At 38.4% G+C, this 19,503-nt stretch overlaps 1 protein-coding gene across 13 annotated transcripts in view; it reads right to left on the bottom strand.

Annotated features, from left to right (window-relative positions):
* The window catches only part of ksr1a (kinase suppressor of ras 1a), a 223,682-nt gene that overhangs the window by 70,443 nt on the left and 133,736 nt on the right, over positions 1 to 19,503 (bottom strand). For all 13 annotated transcript variants that reach the window (XR_006315782.2, XM_087977272.1, XM_087977273.1 and 10 more), the window contains one exon: positions 7,986 to 8,126. Coding sequence is in view for 11 of the 13 variants with exons in the window: in XM_087977272.1 (XP_087833398.1) it covers positions 7,986 to 8,126 (141 nt within the window). In the remaining 2 variants the exon portion in view is untranslated. The remainder of the gene's footprint in view (positions 1 to 7,985; positions 8,127 to 19,503) is intronic.

Raw genomic sequence — 19,503 nt, 5'->3', positions numbered from 1 at the left:
GCAACAGGATATGCATGATAATTATGCCCCACTCTACATTTATACTGCACACTTAAACTTAAGAAATAACTCATCCAAAATTTCAGGAACCAGTCTGTGACATTTTTGCTGGACATTCTCAAAAAGCTTTCCATTTGCCCAACTGACACTGTCATGGTTCCAAGATCAATCATTTTATATATAAATTTTCCCTTGCCAAAGTAACTATTTCTCCATCTCAAAAGGATTGCAACTATTGCCGTTGGCGACTTAGACATAATTGCATATTTGTAAGGAAATAGTACACATGGACTACAAACTAGTCAAGTTATTCTTCACAGCACCAACTCATTTTGGTAAATGATTGAAATAGCATTAGTACAAATAGTTACTCAGGCGACCTTGGTACTGCATTGCAGATTTACACAAATACCCCAGGGAATATAACCAAGTGGGTGAGCTGGACTGTAGCGTATAGTTTTGATTGAAATGCTTAACCAAAGGAAAGAATGATAGAAAAGAGCTTAATACTATTCCGTTGAGTGGTAACTAAAATTCTAGCTTTTTTTCCCTCACTCAACTAACACCATAGATACATTTTTAAACTGGCTATTCACCACTTTTGCTTTTAATTTTCACTCTTGGGTTCATTCATGAATTGGTGGTCCCTCATAGACGAGGATGATTCTCTCCCATTCTCACGGTGAGTCTGTAGGTGGCTGTACAGACGAATGCTACTTATGCAGGCTCTTTTACACTTGGGGCAGAAGGTGGTTGCAGGAAGGGGTGGGTGGGGCATTGTGCGGCAGCTCACTCCTTAAACTGTTTTGGCCTGGCTTCCGCTTTTTCCTGACGGCAAATCTCGAGGTGCACAATATCTTTCCAGATGATCCTCTTCCACTTTAGATGGTCTTGGGCCAGAGATTCCCAGGTGTCTGTGGGAATGCTGCACTTCACCAGTGAGGCCTTGAGGGTAACACTGAAGTGCTTCAAATGTTCCACCATCATGGTAATGATAAATGGCTCCTGGGTGCAACTTAGCTGTTAAGTATGACTCCAATAAATATACTTCAAAACGCACTTTCAGTCTTCGAAGATAGCTTGGAGCTTTAAAATGTGATAAGTCACTATATAAAGCAAGAATTCCTCTCAAATAGGAAATAGTTACAGTAATTTTCCTCACTCTATTTCACAAGAGTCTGATTCATGCTGAGCCACACTTTAACAACATCCCACACCTTGCTGAAGTGACCATTCTTTATGTATATTCAAGCTTTGTGTTTAAGCAGGCTGGTCTCAGATAGCTTACTCTGGATGGGTGGAACCAAAGTCAATGATGATTAGAATGATGCTGGAAAAGTACAGCAGGTCAGGCAGCATCCAAGAAGCATGAAAATTGATGTTTCGGGCAAAAGCCCTTCATCAGGAATCAGCTGCCAGAGGAAATGGTGGAGGCTGATACAATTACTACATTTAAAAGGCATCTGGATGGATATATGAATAGGGAGGGTTTAGACGGATATGGGCCAAGTGCTGGCAAATGGGACTAGATTACTTTAGGATATCTGGTTGGCATGGACAAGTTGGATGGAAGGGTCTGTTTCCATGCTATACATCTAAATGACTCATACAATTTGTATGGAGAATGAGCTATGTCAGAAGCACTTTGTCCAATCTTTTTTTAACCCATAAATTATCAGACCTATCCAAAGAAGAGTTAATAAAGATTATTTGAAAAAAGAGATGACACTAATAAATTCTCAAACTTAACACAGATAAAAAACAGATACTGATGTGAGATGTGACAGAATTTTGAAGGAGGATGGGAGGAAATAAAGAGAAAGGGTGGGTGAAGACATGCTCAACTGTCCTGCAAACATCAAACTCTTCTCAAATGCAGAAACTGCCTGCTTTCAGAGATTTCTCCATTTCAATCCAGCTAGGATTGTTCCTCCCTCCACATTTAGCAGGGTCCACTCAGACATCAATATTGGCTCTCAGGATGTCTTGGTATAAATATTTGGGATATCAAATATAGGGGTTACCACACTCACCAGCTGTGGAATACACACCAACTTTGGTGTTTGGGATTCTTTCATGCTAAACACATAACTGATTACAGCAGAAAATCTCCAAATACTTGGATGAACATGTGGTACACAGATTTCCAAACAGGAAAATAAGATTTCATCAACCTTTTGGAATGAATACAAAAGGACAGGAAGAAAACTTAGTAGATACAGTTTAAAGCAAGATCTTAATACAAGAAGGCACAAAGAAAACATAATGGATTATTTTAAAAAGTTTTTTATGGGATGTGGGCATCACTGGCTAAGACAATATTTGATGCCCATTCCTAAACGTCCTTGAAGTGGTGTTTGTGGTGAATCACCTTCTTAAACCACCACATTCTAGCTTTTCTGTAATTATTTGGTACATGTGTATGGCTTACTAGACAATTTCAGGGGACATTTAAAGTCAAACACGTTTATAAGACTCCAGATCCACAGTAAAGGCAGGGCAGCTAAGAATGGCAGATTTTTGACTTTAAATGAACTTTAAATGATTTTTACAATAATCAACAATAGTTTCATTGCCACCATGGGGCTAGCCTTTATTTCCAGATTTATTCCTTAATTGCATTTTAATTTCAGTAGTTGGATTTAAAAACATCTAGACATGGGTTATTTTAAAGCAGAATTATAAGATTACTTCTGAGAGCGTAATATGGGCAGACAGGTGAAGTTTGATTAGAGTACAAGTGAAGATAAATACCTACACAAGACTTAATGAAATCAAACTGTCCATATTTATGCTATAATATTCCTCACTAGAATCAAATCTCTCCCCTCCTTTAATCAGGAATACAAAGGCTAGAAACTCATGTCGGATTCCCAAGCAGCTAATTAAATAGAATTTAATTGTTATCTACTTGTGTGACTACATCCAAAACATATTCACTGGTGAGGTATAGAATTAAGGTATCAGTAATCTGGTATTTGAATGACAGGGTAAATGTGCAAGCTGTCAATACAAATTTCTAATTGTGCTAGCTTTTAGTCTTCTGGCAAAGGTCATTTTCTTGATTCGGGAAAAACAAATTGATTCAATTCTAACTTAAACACTTAATGGTAAGGTCCTAGGGAATGTTGCTGAACAAAGAGACCTTGGAGCACAGGTTCATACCTCCTTGAAAGTGGAATAGCAGGTAGATAGGATAGTGAAGGCAGCGCTTGGTATGCTTCCCTTTATTGGTGAGTACAGAAGTTGGGAGGTCGTGTTGCGGCTGTACAGGATGTTGGTTCGGCCACTTTTAGAATATTGCATGCAATTTTGGTCTCCTTCCTATCGGAAGGATGTTGTGAAACTTGAAAGGGTTTAGAAAAGATTTACAAGGATATTGCCAGGGTTGGAGGATTTGAGCTATAGGGAGAGGCGGAATAGGTTGGGGCTGTTTTCCCTGGAGCATTGGAGGCTGTGGGGTTACCTTAAAGAGGTTTATAAAATCATGAGGGACGTGTACAAGATAAAACAGACAAAGTATTTTCCCTGGGGTGGGGGAGTCCAGAACTAGAGGGCATATGTTTAGGGTGAGAGGGGAAAGTTATAAAAGGGACCTAAGGGGCAACGTTTTCATGCAGAGGGTGGTGTGTATGGAATAAGCTGCCAGAGAAGTGGTGAAGGCTAATACAATTCCAGCATTTTATAGGCATCTGGATGGGTATATGAATAGAAAAGGTTTAGAAGGATATGGGCCAAGTGCTGGCAAATGGACTTGATTAGGTTAGGGTATCTGGTCGGCAAAGATGACTGGACCAAAGGGTCTGTTTCCATGCTGTACATCACTATGACTCTATTTACATAGCACTAACAGTGAGTTCAAAAAGACTCTCCCCTTGGAGTCATACTGAATTCAAAACATTAACTGTCCGCAGATGTTTCCAGACCTGTAGAGCTTCTCCAGTACTATTCTTATTTCAGATTTCCAGCATCACAGTATGTTGCTTGTAGTTGTAACTACAGCGCCATTCAGAGCCTCATTCTTTAAAATAAAAATCACTGAAGTCCTTCTGAAGTGTAATTCCTATTCTAATGTAAGAAAAAGTGCTGCTTCAAGACCCCACAAAATGCAACATGATAAATGACCAGATTATCAACTTTACCAATGTTCAACAGATACATGTTTGTCAAGATATCTGGAGAAAATTCATGTTCTTTGAAATTGGGCCTGGCAATTTTTACAGCAACCTGGAAGAGCAAACAGAGTCATGGTTTAAGGTCTCAACCAAAATATGGCATCTAGTGGCACAGCTCAAAGAGACACCCTTGATTCTGTGCTCACATCTCACCATCACAGCTTAGCTTCGACACTGCTACACTCGCAATCTTTGGAATCAAATGCAAAACTACTGACTGCCACTGAAGCAGGAGGACAAATGCATTTGAAATACAGCAAAAAAAACTTTCATGTTTTTATTCAAAATCACAAATGATGCACCTAGCTCGAGTGAACTTTGTATCCATCGCAAGCTCATTAGCTATGCGCATTTCTTCGATACATCTGATCATTCCAATAATCACTTGTTTTTCATTCTGCATTCTGCCAAAAACAAATTTTAAAATGACAGGATGTCAAACCACACAGCTCAATCCATGTCTTACAATTCACAACTGAAGTGTTTAAAATGGAGTACTATACTATTCTCAACCTAATGCAGAACAGGCTCAAAATATGCTAAATAGCTTAGCTCTGTTCCTAGAAGGAAGACTAGCTAAAAAAAAGGAATTTATTTCCTACATTGTTCCTTTTTGTGAAAGGGGAACATGTGCACAAAATGATTTGAAGTAGAATGTAGCACAAATATACACTAGTCTATTAAATTGCCAAAAGTTCAAAAACATATTTTCTGCTTGTGCAGTCTGGAATCAAGGGAGAGTAGAAAGCTAGAAATTACAAAAAGCAAATAAAAGTCACAAGTGGAGAAAAGCATGAACATGATCGTTCTTGCAGGTTGCTGAAAAGGAATGCCGGTAACTCCAGAGTTTTCAATCCCATCTTGCAGAACCGGACTTCCTGTTCAAGTTTTAAATTAACAGCAGCTCAGATTTTCTACCCCACACATCAAGCTACTATGAGCAGACTTCATAAAATAAAAAGGGAAATATACAAATTATAGATACACACAGGTGTATCTATAATGATGGAGTTATGATGGAGTTAATGAGTAACATAAATAAATGCAAAACTTCGCTTTAATTATATAGCCACAAAACAGAAACCTAAATCATTCACAAACTCTATTAAACATATATAACATATAACCTTTAGTGCGTAGTGCCATACCACGTAAATGGGTCAAAAGTATGGAAAGAAGGCAGTCACTTCCTGATGCTTTTACTGACCTTAATAATGTAAGTTCCTCAATTGCAGAAGGCAGTGATTTATGGGCAGTACATAATCAACAGAAACTTCCCACAACTATTAACCTCTAATTAACCTCAAGGCGTGCCTCTTTAAACCATCAACCCAGAGAGATTACCTGCGCAGTAGCATTAAAGGGACAGGCCAGGTTAAACACACTTCTCACAGTCATTAATCAGAACCAAGTGGCAAATAGTGAACAGTGTCATAGTGGGTGAGCTAGTTATTAATTCTTTTGATGCTGCACTTAGATAAGCTCATCCTAATTTTGCGCACATTCTCCAGAGTTAAAAATTATACATTTTAATTCTCAGTAATCACAGGTCACAGAGAGTTGGGTCATCCCATAGCAGAACTGTTCCAAGTGATTCATTATTAAAAGCTTGCATCAGCAGTCATATTACTATCACACTGCACCATCTTCGCATAAACACAGACTTTCCATTTCAGATGATTTACAGCTCACATCAAACATTATGACTGATGGCAAACTTAGGATGTCAGAACAAACTTACAGATTCCAGTGAACTAATAAAGTTTATCTGGATGAGAGAAAAAGTTTCAACCAGACTATCCACTTTGCTCATGTCTTAATGTACAAACGCTAAAATTTGTGGCTTTAGCAGTAGACATGAAAAAAAATGTTGTGGTCAGTTTGATGCACAAATCTAACCTTGCGCTAGTTAGTACAATTCTAACCCCAAGTGACATTTGCTGAAAATGCACTTTACAGATGCTACATAGCTCATTTCAACTATCATGTCCTACATGTTCAAATACCCCAACTAGTACTCAATATTTAGGTTCAAAACTGTTTTTAAATCATCACAAATGAAGCAATGAAGGACACCGCTAGGCAGCAAAGAAAGTTCAAGTTCTTGCTGCCTATCAACTCATTCACTCTTCCCACCTTCCCCTTTAAAAAAAAGGGAGAGAAAACAAAACAGTTACAAAAATATGAAGGAAGCAATTAGATTATTGTGAACAGCATATCATTACATACTTAGGACATATACAGGAAATTTAGATGTCTGCAAATGAGTATTTTATTCAGACACTCTTCAGTACTTGAATGTCACTTAGGCTGACTGAATGCACATCAAAGCATTTGATCTAATCATAACTTGCAACTGCTGTAAACAAGACGGAAGCAGTGACTTGTTGCTTAAATATTGATACCAGTCTTTGGTTTAGATTTAACGGCATGGTGGCACAGTGGTTAGCACTGCTGCCTCACAGTGCCAGAGACCCGGGTTCAATTCCCGCCTCAGGCGACTGACTGTGTGGAGTTTGCATGTTCTCCCCGTGTCTGCGTGGGTTTCCTCCGGGTGCTCCGGTTTCCTCCCACAGTCCAAAGATATGCAGGTCAGGTGAATTGGCCATACTAAATTGCCCACAGTGTTTGGTAAGGGGTAAATGTAGGGGTATGGGTGGGTTGCGCTTCGGCGGGGCGGTGTGGACTTGTTGGGCCGAAGGGCCTGTTTCCACATTGTAAGTAATCTAATCTAATATAATAACTTATCACAGGGTAAATAGGGAACAAGATATGAGGATTTCATTACAATAAAGTAATCTAATCTAAGTAATCTAATAAAAAAAAACATCAACAGCCTGGAACAGAATAGGAGTGACTAAGATCACACCAAAATTAAAGTTAAATCTTAAACTGTCAGCCACAGCTCAATGAGTGGTACTATCACTTTTGAGAGAAGGTTGTGGTCTCAAGTTTGTAACTTGAGCACAAGAGTGGAGGCTGACATTGCAATGCAGTATGCGTGTGTTTCATTGGACTTGCTACCTTTCAGGTGAGACATTATTCCAAGGCTCATCTGTCTTCTAAGGTGGACAGTAAAGATTCTTTGGTCATATTTTACAAGGAAAAGCAGTGGAAGCCTCTCCAATGGTCTTGCTAACAACTAGCACCATGAAAACAGATTGTCGGTTGATGATCACATTGTTTTGTCTGGGACCTTTCTTGTGTACTAATTCAATAGTATGTTTCCTACAATGTAGCAGTGACTACAATTCAAACATACTTTACTGTGTGTTAAAAGGTTTGAGATACTGAGGTTGTGAAGAATTCAATATAAACACAAATCTTCCAAAAAAAAAGGAACTTTATAAAAATCTAACAATCCTATGGCAACAGCTAACACGTCCCCATCATCTAAGTAGCTATTAAAGCACTTTTTGTTTTTAGGCAAGTCCAAACTTATAAACACCACACACAATGTCAATAGAAAATCATGCTGATATCTTGCCTAATGTGACACGGAATGATGTGATTCAGTGTTAAATCAATAAGTTACGACTACCAAATACAAACAATATTAATTTGAGTGAAGCAAATTGAACTATGAAATTGTTTGGAAATGCAATAAGGAAGGAAGAACTATTGTGTCAAATACAACAACCCTCTAATGCCAGCTTCGTTAGGATTCTTCTGCATTAATTAATCATCATCAATATGGCAATGTAAGTAAGCATTTCAACTTGGCCAAGCAATTTATCAGACCAGTACTATAACACAAGACATTACATTGTTTTCCACGTAATATAAACAGATGAGAAAAAATAAACTTACTTGTATTATTTCTTTTCTTAGGTTTATGGTCCGGAACCAGTCACTTAGTCGGGGATATCTCTCAAGCTCGGATGTTCTCTCACTGGGTGGTACCTTGTGTTTGCACTGTAACTGCTTACTAATATATTTGACAAGTTTCACCTGAAAAATGAAAAATGAGCTATCATTAGTCAGTACGAACCACCAATTAAATATTACAGCTGAAAAGCTTTTGAACAATCCATTAACAATTGCAAATGTACACGACAAAATAAAACCATCTGAGTATGGAATATCACAGTATATCGAAACAGAATGAGCATTTTACGGATGATACCTATTTTTAAGTCTTTTTTGAACTATGTTAAAATGCAATTGTTGAAGTTTGAATTTCCTAAAGTGGCAACAATGGGAGAATTAGTCGGAAGAATGGGTTAGAACAATTATTTTCTAATTCCAGAGTGTTCACCATTTTAATCTTTGGTTTCTGCTGTTTAGTGAAACAAGCTTGGTAGTTTCAGCACAGTTCTTGATGGGCAAAAGTTCATATTAGCAAAACTGCCCACTCTCAACTAATTATCAAATAATCTGAAACTTTAAAATTTTAAAAAATTAACAAGTCAAACAAACATGTGATTATGAAGCAAAAATGGAGCACTCCACTAAAGAATGAAAATGGATGCTGGGGTAGAATAGTTAAAGTTTTAAGGCTGCATGTTACTCAAGTTATAAATGTCTTTACAATGTTTAAAGATAACAGATTCCAAACCACATGAAAAGAAAATTCTCCAACAACCACTTTTACATAAAAAACAGATGGGATTTAATGGACGCATAGTCTGGATTTTGCAGCAAGGTTAGCAGTGCTAACAATTACTACAGGAACAACCAGACAGAATGCCTGATATCCATACATAGTGAAGCACAGATATCAGGAATTTGGTCCCAGTTGTCCTGCTGAATCAGCAGTTGCATTTCAAGACCAATGCATTGTGAAATTCAGCATTCAAATTATGAGGGATCACGAATATGGGCCACTTAACCACAAGATAATGTCCTACACCAGAAAAAAATGTTAGGCATGACCATTCAATTTTTAAACAGTGCGATAAGTCTCAATTATTGCCATAAAACCTCTCTGATCCTGAAATATGTACAAGTGTGGAGTATCATTCCTTCAACTTTTAATTAGGCTGTGTTTATTGTAAAAGCCACCACTACAGGACAGAGCAATGGGGAGCACAGGTACAGACAGAGCTTGGCAGTAGAAAGAAGTTGGTTTGGCTGAAAAGAAAATCTGATTTTCCAGAAGGTTCATCCCACATCTCAAATACTGCAAATAATAAATGAAAGAAGGCAGCTTGACTGTTCATTTGCAACTGATCTCTGGTCAGGTTAACAGGTTTCTATTCTCTGTTACACTGTGCGCGGGAGGGTCGTTTTCCAATCGTAGGAAAACATGGCATAGCAAGCAGACATTCCAAGCCATGTGCACACGATGGAGAAGAAGGTTGTGTCATGATGATGTCACCAGCCCATTTCCTAATGTGTCAGTGGCCATTTTATTGGTGACCATTTTATCAGCCATTTGGAGTTACTGCTTTCTGAAACAACTCCAGATGCTAGTATCCGTCACCAAGTCACCCTTAAATTTACACAAGGCAGACACTGACACTGAGTTCCCTCAGAGCCAGATCTCCGAGTGAACAGATCCTCTGACACTCCTGTTCTTATATGTCAACCTGTTTGGGGTTGTTAATATAGTCCAATCAGGAAACACATTCTATGAGGTCCACCTGGCTGACTTCATTAAAATCACTACATTTTCATTAAATACTGGAAACGCTGAAACGCTCCATTCTCTTTTTCCTTCCTTCCTATTATCTCTTTCTCAATCCCATGCTTCTTTCTACTTTGCTTTCTATACTCGGTTTAACATTGGTTTGAAGTTATATCTCTCAATTTAAACTATGACTTCAGGGAGGATTCTTTGAATTTATCAGTTAAGGAGACACACTGCACTTGTTCAAACAAAATTCCCTCTCTAATAACCATAGATTGAACTGTAATTGTTTGTTGCAAATCCATGGGTACCTGGCATCATTTGTTTATCATTGACTATAAAATCCAGATTATCCTAACTAATAACTGTATGAAATTCTTTGATATTTTCATTCTTAATGAATATTGAAAACAAATAGCTCTGTAATCTATCCTTTAGTTAAATATAGTTAGTGTCCGAGAAAGGTTGCAAACAAATTGATTTTATTTTTAAAAATCTGAAAAATTAAACACGCACATGAAATATCTTAACTTTGTAATCACCAATTTAGTTGCACCAAGACTGTGTACTACCCATTCTGCTGTCTGCCTAGTCACTAAGCAGGCCATCATAAATTTCATATGTTCATGGATGCAAAATGCAGATTTACTGAATGATCGAGATAGATCTATTGGAGTTAATTGGAATTGGTTCTTGCTCTACTACAGATAAAGGAGCTTGCTGTTTGATGAGGCTCTGGTAACTGGTTAAAATACTTCCTAATTTTACATTTTAACATAGCATACAAACTGGTGGCATAGGGTCTGTTGCATAGTGGCAGTGTCCCTACCTCTGAACCAGAGGGACAGGTTCAAGTCCCACCAGTTCTGGTCTTGTGTCACAATGAGACCAAACAGATGGATGAAAAATTGGTGGCAAAGTTAACATTTATAAAAGGCAACAATGATTTTTGTTTTAACTATTCACTTATGAATGCCAGTTCAGATGATATGTCAAGATTACAGCATGCAGGAACTTCTGGGTATCATGGTGATCCAGGGCAAATACATTTCTACATCCTGAAGAAGGGCTCATGCCCGAAACGTCAATTCTCCTGCTCCTTGGATGCTGCCTGACCTGCTGCGCTTTTCCAGCAACATATTTTCAGCAAATACATTTCTAGTAAGTGTTTGAAGTTCAAGCAGGATCAGCACAGGGTTTATGAACCACAGACACTGTGATGCATCAGGGAGGGGAGAGTTACCGGTGTTCTTCATATCAGGAGATAAACACACTGAAATGAAAGGTCTTCCGATTTGGTCAGGGACAGGAGGGTGTGACTGCACGTGAGATAGGTAAAGGCACCCAGAGGATGGGAATGCCATAATGTTAGACTCTGCAATTGTCTAATAGGCTTGAGGTTCTCTCAACCTGTTTGGATGAGAGAGTAAAGGTTGCAGGGTGGATGTGCAAACTGATCATGGCACTGTCATATAGGAAGCCATCAAGTGGCAAAAGCAAAAAGGAATATTGTAGTAGGAGGTGATAGTAAAGCGAAGGGGGCTGACATAATTCTCTGCAGCAGAGCAGGAGTCCAGGTGGCTAAGTTGCCTGCCTAGTGCCAGTGTTTGAGATTTCTGCTCAGTGCTGAAAAGGAATTTACAGAGGGAGAGGGGATGAACCAATGGTCGTGGGTCCATGTAAGTGTCAATGACATAGGTACAATTAAGAAAGAGGTTCTGCATAGAGTATGAAGTACTAAACCGAAAAGCAGAACATCAATGGTTATAATCTTTGGATTATTAACTGAACCTCAAGTAAATTGGGTTTAGCTACTTCAATTTAAAGAGATGAATATATGGTTCAAAGTTTGGTGTGTGAGACCAGGGTTCCCATTCGTAGGCCACTGGTACCCATAGTGGGGAGAATGGGGGTTGTACCACATAATCAGAGAAGTAGACAGAGTTGAAAATGGAATAATCATGGGAGGCGATCAATGTGGAAAGATATAGCATTTCAAGAATAGAAACAAAGTAAGAAAGGAAAATACTCATATGGGAAATGAGGGTCAGAAGACAGCAAGAAGGGGCACAGGTAGAAAACCTAGGAATCCACCAACAATCAAGACAAGAGCTATAAAGATAACAAAAAGATAAAGCAACAGACTCTGGCGTGCATAGAATTCAAAAAGTAAACAAATTGATAGCACACATTGAAATAAATAACTATGATCTGATAGCCATTGCGGAGACAGGGATTTAAGAAGACAAGGATTGGGTCCTGAATATGGACATGTGTACGACATTCAAGTAAAATAGGAAGCTAGGTAAAGGTAGAGGGGCAGCACCGATAACATATGGGCAGTAGTTAGGAATGACCTTCATTCAGAAACATGGGTTCAGGTGGAGATGTGAAATAAGAGGGGAAAGTCAGCATTACTGGGAGTGGTCTGCAGGCCCCAATACTAACCACAATGTGAGACAAAGAAAAAATACTGGATGCTTATGAGAAAGGGATGGCAATAATCATGGTGACTTTAATCTACATATCAACTGGAAAATCAGCTTTGGCAGATAGCAGAGAACCAAGCAATTTCATTTGTAAACAACTCTTTGGTACTGATCTGCACATTGCAGGAACCCACAGCCACAGATTTCACATTAGATTCCAAACTTCTTGCCGTGAAATTACACAGACATCCTGGTAAACCCGTTATTAAAAACCATTCTCATTGCATTTAAAATCTGGACCGCAAAAATAAAAAGGCACAGTCCTTACAGTAAAAACAGATACCGAGAGTTTCTATAGGTTTCTAAAGGAAACACGTGTGTTGGTCTTTACAGAGTCAGAATGGAGAGTTAATGACATAAAGAAATAGCAGATGAAATGAACAAATACTTTGCTTCTGTCCTCACTAGAGGATATAAAAATCATTCAAATAATAACTGTTGATCAGGAGGAAGAAGGACGTGAGTAATTTAGCAAAATTACAAATCACCATGGAAATGGTACTAAGCAAACTGATGAAGCTGTGGATGACAAATCTCCAGATGCAGATGCACTTCATCCTTGGACCTTAAAAGAAGAAGTTGCTCATACAAAAGTGGATACATTGGTGTTAATTTTTCAAAATACTCTATATTAGGAAGTGATCCATCAGACAGGAAAGTAGCATAAACAACTCATCTATTCAAGGAAGGAAGGCAAAAAACAGGATGCTATAAGCCAGTTTAATTGACATTTGTTGTGAGATGTTAGAATTGATCATTAGAGAGATTAGAGCAACACATTTAGAAAATACAAGGAAATTGGGAAGAGTCGGCATGGTTTTGTAAAAAGGAAATCATGTTAAATCATGCTAAAAATTGTCCCAGTGACATGTGCAGGTTAGGTGGGTTGGCCATAGTTTAAAACAAAAACCTATGCTGGATTACAGAGATGGGGTGAGGATATGGGTCTTGGCAGGATGTTCTTCGGAGGGTCAGTGCAGACATGATGGGTCAAACGGTTTCTTTCTGCATTTTAGGATTCCATTTAAAATTAAAAGTCATCCTTCAGGACAGAGATGAAGGGAGTTATTTACTGAAGGTTGCACAATTTTGGAACTTGCCTCAGAAGGCAGTGGTGGCAAAACTATTGAATATTTTTGATTCTTATTTGGCAGAGGAAATCAAGGGTTACTATAGGTAAATAAGAATGTTGAATAGAAACACAAACAGATCAGTTATGATCTGAGCGAACAGCAGATCAGGCTTAGGAAGCCAATCTGTCTATATCTGCTCCTATTTAATTTGCTCATATTTTGTAAACCTTTACTTTATTATTAAGTTCAAGTCCCCAGCCCGCAAAAGCAAATACTCAAAGACAATTTGAAAAAAAATTTCAAAAGTAACAGAAGCAAATATGTAATTCTATTCATTTGAAATCACTGTGCAAACTAATATTATATTGAACTGTAAATATTAATAGTATGACATTCAGTCATAGCAACATTTACCTTCAAGATTTCGAAAGTATAGTTTCAATCTCACATCCCTATCAACATGCAAGCTAAGTGAAACCTTTCCAACAACATTTAATACATACCCTGCTGGGCAGACGCAGCATGAATTCATGAAGGGTAGGTCAGGCTTGACAAATCTTTTGGAACTCTATGAAGACATTATAAACAAAGTGGACAATGGGGACCCAGTGGATGTGGTGTATCTATATTTCCAAAAGGTCTTCGACAAAATGCCACACAGGAGGCTGCTGCATATGACAAGGATGCATGGCGTTAGGGGTAAAGTATTAGCATGGATAGAGGATTGGTTGACTAACAGAAAGCAAAGAGTGGGAATAAATGAGTGTTATTCTGGCTGGCAATCAGTAACTAGTAGTATGCCTCCAGGATCAGTGTTGGGACCGCAATTATTTATAATTTATATACCTGATTTTGAGTTGGAGACCATGTGTAAGGTGTCAAAGTTTTCAGATGACATCAAGATAAGTGGCAGAGCAAAGTGTGCAGAGGACTGTGAAACTTTGCAGAGGAACATAGATACATTGAGTGAGTGGGCAAAGGTCCAGAAAATGGAATATAATGTAAATAAATGTGATGTCATACATTTTGGTAGTAGTAATAGTTAAAAGGATTATTACTTAAATGGTAAAAAGTTGCAACATGCTGCTATGTAGAGGAACCTGGGTGACGTGCATGAATCACAGAAGGCTGTTCTGCAGATACAACAAGTAATTACGGAGGCAAATGGAATGCTGTTCCTCATTGCTAAAGGGGGCGAGTTTAAAAGCAGAAAGGTTATGTTGCAGCTGTACAAGGTGCTGGTGAGACCACACCTGGAGTACTGTGTGCAGTTTTGGTCTCCTTACTTGAGAAAGGATGTACGGCACTGGAGGGGATGCAGAGGAGGTTCACTAGATTGATTCCGGAGTTGAGGGGGGTTGTCTTATGAGGAGAGACTGAATAGATTGGAATTATATTCATTGGAATTCATAAGATTAAGGGGGATACGAAAGGAACATATAAAATTATGAAGGGAATAGATAAGATAGAAGCAGAGAGGATGTTTCCACTGGCTGGTGAAGCTTGGAAAAGAGGACACAGCTTCAAGATTAGAGGGATCAGACTTAGGACTGAATTGAGAAGGAACTTCTTCACCCAGAGGGTTGTTAATGTATGGAATTTTTTGCCCAGTGAAGTAGCTAACACTACTTCAGCAAATGTTTTTAAAATTAAGGTACTTTTTTTGAGCAATAAAGGAATTAAGGGATTCGGTGAGAGTAAGGTAAATGGAGCCAAGTCCATGAAAAGATCAGGCATGATCTTATTGAATGGCAGAGTAGGCTTGAAGGAACAGATGGCCTACTCCTGCTCCTAGTTCTTTTGTTCTTATTTGTCTATAAACAGCAAAAGCGTACAGAGATTTTACAAACTATGTGATAGTATCATTGGGGCACTTACTAAACTAGAATGGTTTTTATTCAATTCTGTATTCCACTGTTTTTAAAATCTGAGAATCAACCTCTAAACATGAGCAAACAACCAGGTCCGATCGATCTCTGGCCAGCTATAAAATGATATAGGAGGGTTACATAAACCAACTCACCTTCACAACATCATGGATGAGATCAGAAAATCATGCTTTGTGGTATGGCCTTATGGTTAATTTATCAGATTGCAACATAATACAACTACACAAACTTGTATTCTAAAATTTGAGTGTTTAAAAATTAACCAACATTTCATTAAAGAATGCTAATTCATAACTGGTTTTTATTATACTTGCTCTACTTAATATTTTCAATGAATCATTTGCTAAACCATAAGGCCTTTAAAAATAAATCAGATTAGTGCATTTCAAAAATGCTACAGAAATTGCCACAAAGCAAGCTGGCTTCTTGAATTGCTGGTGTTCTAGCGAAAGGTTTTAATCTTTTAAGTCCTATTTGAACAGGCCTTTAGAAAGACTTCTATTCATACTGAGCACTTCCATAACCACCAGATGTTTCAATGCACATTACAGTCAATAAAATACATTTAGAAGTGTAGTCATCACTGTTATGTAAAAAATGCAGAATTAGATACTTCATTTCTAATTCTCCTTAGTGCAACAATCAACCAGGTAGGATTAAAATATCCAACACTGAGTTATTATTTGGCAGGACTGAACTATATTCATTTAAAATCCAAGGAAAGAACCAAGAGTTTAGCTCACCAATCTGCTGTGGGATCACCCCAACATTGTCAACCCAAGGTATGTGGTTGAATGTGTCACTTAACAATTTCATGCCATTAAGAGAGAAGCAATGTGAGTAAACATGCAGTACCATTGTGGGGAGGTGATGGCATAATGTTAATGTCACTGAGACTAGTAATCCAAACCATCAGGGTAATATCCTGGTGTCATGGGATGGAATCCCACAATGGAATTTAATAAAATGTCTCACCAATTCAGGCTTAAAAACCTGGAATTAAAAGCTATTGCAATAAAAACCCCATCCTGGTTCATTAATTTCCTTCAGGGAAGTAAACCTGCCATCCTTCTCTGGTCTGGCCTACATGTGAATCCAGTTCCACAGAAATGTCAAATGCTCTCTAGGCAACAAGAAAGGTGCAAATCACTCATGCAAATACCCATAAGTAATTTTTGTAAAATTGATAATCAGAGACAAAAGCCAGAATCTTCCTCTCAGAGATGGTAAGAAAAATATTGAAAAAGTTTGGATTTTCACCATATCAAAAAAATGTAGTTTTCTGACAAGTTCAAAATCATGTCATTAGTTTTTTTTGAGAAACTATTTGCACACATTTGCATCTCATTAATTGCACAATCTGCTGTAACAGTATTGCAAGATCAGTCCAGGATGTCCTGTCAAGTCAATCTGAGGTCTAAGCCACAGTCCGTTCCATAGAAAGTGGACAGTTCAAGTCTGGGGATGGAACTTACTGCACTGGGTCACTGAGGGAATGGTGTCAGAGATGATGATAATTGGAGTAGGATGAGACTCAATAGTGTATTGGAGAATGGGGGAATCTCTCAAAACATTCAAGAAGGTGAAGGTCATGTTGGTCTCTACATGTTAATGGGCGGCACGGTGGCAGTGGTTAGCACTGCTGCCTCACAGCGCCTGAGACCTGGGTTCAATTCCTGCCTCAGGCGACTGACTGTGTGGAGTTTGCACGTTCTCCCCGTGTCTGCGTGGGTTTCCTCCGGGTGCTCCGGTTTCCTCCCACAGTCCAAAGATGTGCAGGGTCAGGTGAATTGCCCGTTGTGTTAGGTAAGGGGTAAATGTAGGGGTATGGGTGGGTTTCGCTTCGGCGGGTCGGTGTGGACTTGTTGGGCCGAAGGGCCTGTTTCCACACTGTAATCTAATCTAATCTAATGTGGAGGATGTAAAATCAAGGGCAGAGGAACCTCCAAGAATTATGGATTTTGGGGATAAAATAGGCACATTGATGTTAATGTAAGAGAGGCTCAGCTGGACAGGGGCTGAAAGGACATCAGGGCCAGCAACACAAAACAGAACATGAAGAATTGGGGTTAATTCTTGAATCATAGACAGAACCTGCAAATAACTCATACAAACACAAAATTGGAACCTCTCAATTTTGAAACAAAAATTAACCACACAAAAAGATGGAAACCAACAGCTCCAAAGTGGGAAAAATAAGTAACTGGCCATTTCTCTGTGGGAGGAATTTAGGTTTTTTTTTTGAAGCATTGCAAAAAGTAATAACAATAATCATCCCTCATTGATTAAGCAAATATACCCATCTGGCTTCAATCCACAATCACCAACAATCTTACAGCTCTTGTGGCACATAGATAGTGCCCCTACCTCTCAGGCATGGACCCAGGCTCGAGTTCCATCTGCCCCACAGGCAGTTATAACATCTATGAACAGGTTCATTAGAAAATCTCTTATTAGCAATCTAACATGCTGCTGAAATCAAATTGTGCATTTCAACAGGCAGCTTCAATTCAATCTCCTGGATTGAAAATCAACAATTATAATCAGTGAGGCATAGAAAATACCAATAGAGAGTTATTTGTAAAAATGATGGAAAGGTCTGACAAGGGAATCAAACAAGCTAACACTTTGAAAAGATCAGACGAGCGTTTTATTCATAGCTTTCAATTGCACTCCAATTGTAAGTGTTAACTATACTTGCATGAAAAGTGACACTTTATTTTCTGTTCTGAGCATCAGTGGCATTAAAATCGATAGAAATAAAATAAGGCTACAAATGATGAAGCCAGTAAAGATCTGATGAACAGAAATTAAAATTGAAATTGAACAAGAATAGGTTTCAAACATAATACAATTCACCTTCACTTACCCTGCTTCCATTCCACTCTCCCATTTCATCATCTCATTTGTCCTGACAATCCTACTTTTCACAACAGCCCCACTTGTGACATGGCTTCCTTTTTCCTCAACAGAGGAATCCTCCATCCCCATTCAAACATGTCCAACTATTTCCCATGCTCTTTTCCTGAAACACAATAGAGTTCCCACTTTTTTCATTTTCCACCCTCCCAGCCCCTATATTCAAAAGGATCACACCAATCATTTCCACAAGCTCCAACATAATGCCACCACCAAACACTTCATCTCCCTCCCTCCTTGTCAGTATTCTGAAGAGTCCATATCCTTCAGAACTCCATCATATACTCCTCAATCACAGCCAACATTTTAGCCTCTTCCCAGGGAATTGCAGGAGGCATAACTTCCTCTTTACCTCCTTTCCCCTTATTGTTCAAATCTCCAAACATTCCTTTCAGGTGAATCAATAATGTATGTACCACTGTCAGTTTACTATACTGTATTTGCTGCTCTCCATGTTTCACAATCTTTTCTACACTGGGAAGACCAAACGAAAAATGTGAAACCTCTTTGTGGAATCCTCCACTCAGTCTGTTAGAATAACCCCGACCTTTCAGTTTGCTTTTAATATACAATGTCAGATCACTTACAAACATCAGACATACATTTGATGGTTCATTTACTAACTCTGCATACCTTTGTGAAGATAGAGGGATTCTCAGGGACAGTACTCAGAAACAAAACCATTGTCAAGTGAAAAGGAAAGAATTTTCTAAAGTTACTGTCAATTTACAAGGTGGGAAAAATGTAAATAGTTTTTGGCTTTATTAACTCCAGGAATTAGATTATCATCTAAAACACAAAAAATTCAGTTATTGACTTCCTCCCAATTAAAAAAAGCAGTAAAATGTTTTAACAAGTCAGGATCGTCAGAATCATTATAGGTTTAAGCACATTTTTAAAGAACTGATTGGGACAATGACTCTGTGCAACGCTGCTACGATGATAGCCCTCAGTCATCTCCAATTTAATTCAGATTGTGGGTTTTCATTTAACTGAACAATCTGACTTTTGTGAAGAATGTTTTCCAATGTGCAAAGACATTAGATGGCAGATTGACTGAAGAGCTGATCTTTCCTCAGTTCCCTTTTGGCTTTTTTTCTCCTGACGGGCTAGACTGATCTTGCTTTAACCTTTCTCATGCCAGCGTGAATCATCTTTCACCACATTTTCCTGTCAGAAACATCATGCTCTTAAAGCAGATACCACATCTCTCTTGCATTAGATTTTAGCTAATAGTTATGTGTTATAAATTACCATCAAAAAGGAATTTACCAAATTTCAGTACACCATTGGATTTTTTAGGCTAGATTTTAATCAAATACATGATAGTAAAAGCCCACTATAATTGTGCTTTTACTATCATTGCCCCTAGGCTCATTTTGTGCA

This window comes from Chiloscyllium plagiosum, unplaced genomic scaffold, assembly GCF_037043375.1.
Source record: "Chiloscyllium plagiosum isolate Xiang-an unplaced genomic scaffold, Cpla_swu_hap1 HiC_scaffold_31, whole genome shotgun sequence".
NCBI classification, from domain to species: domain Eukaryota; kingdom Metazoa; phylum Chordata; class Chondrichthyes; order Orectolobiformes; family Hemiscylliidae; genus Chiloscyllium; species Chiloscyllium plagiosum.
This window is presented reverse-complemented; position numbering and strand designations above follow the sequence as displayed.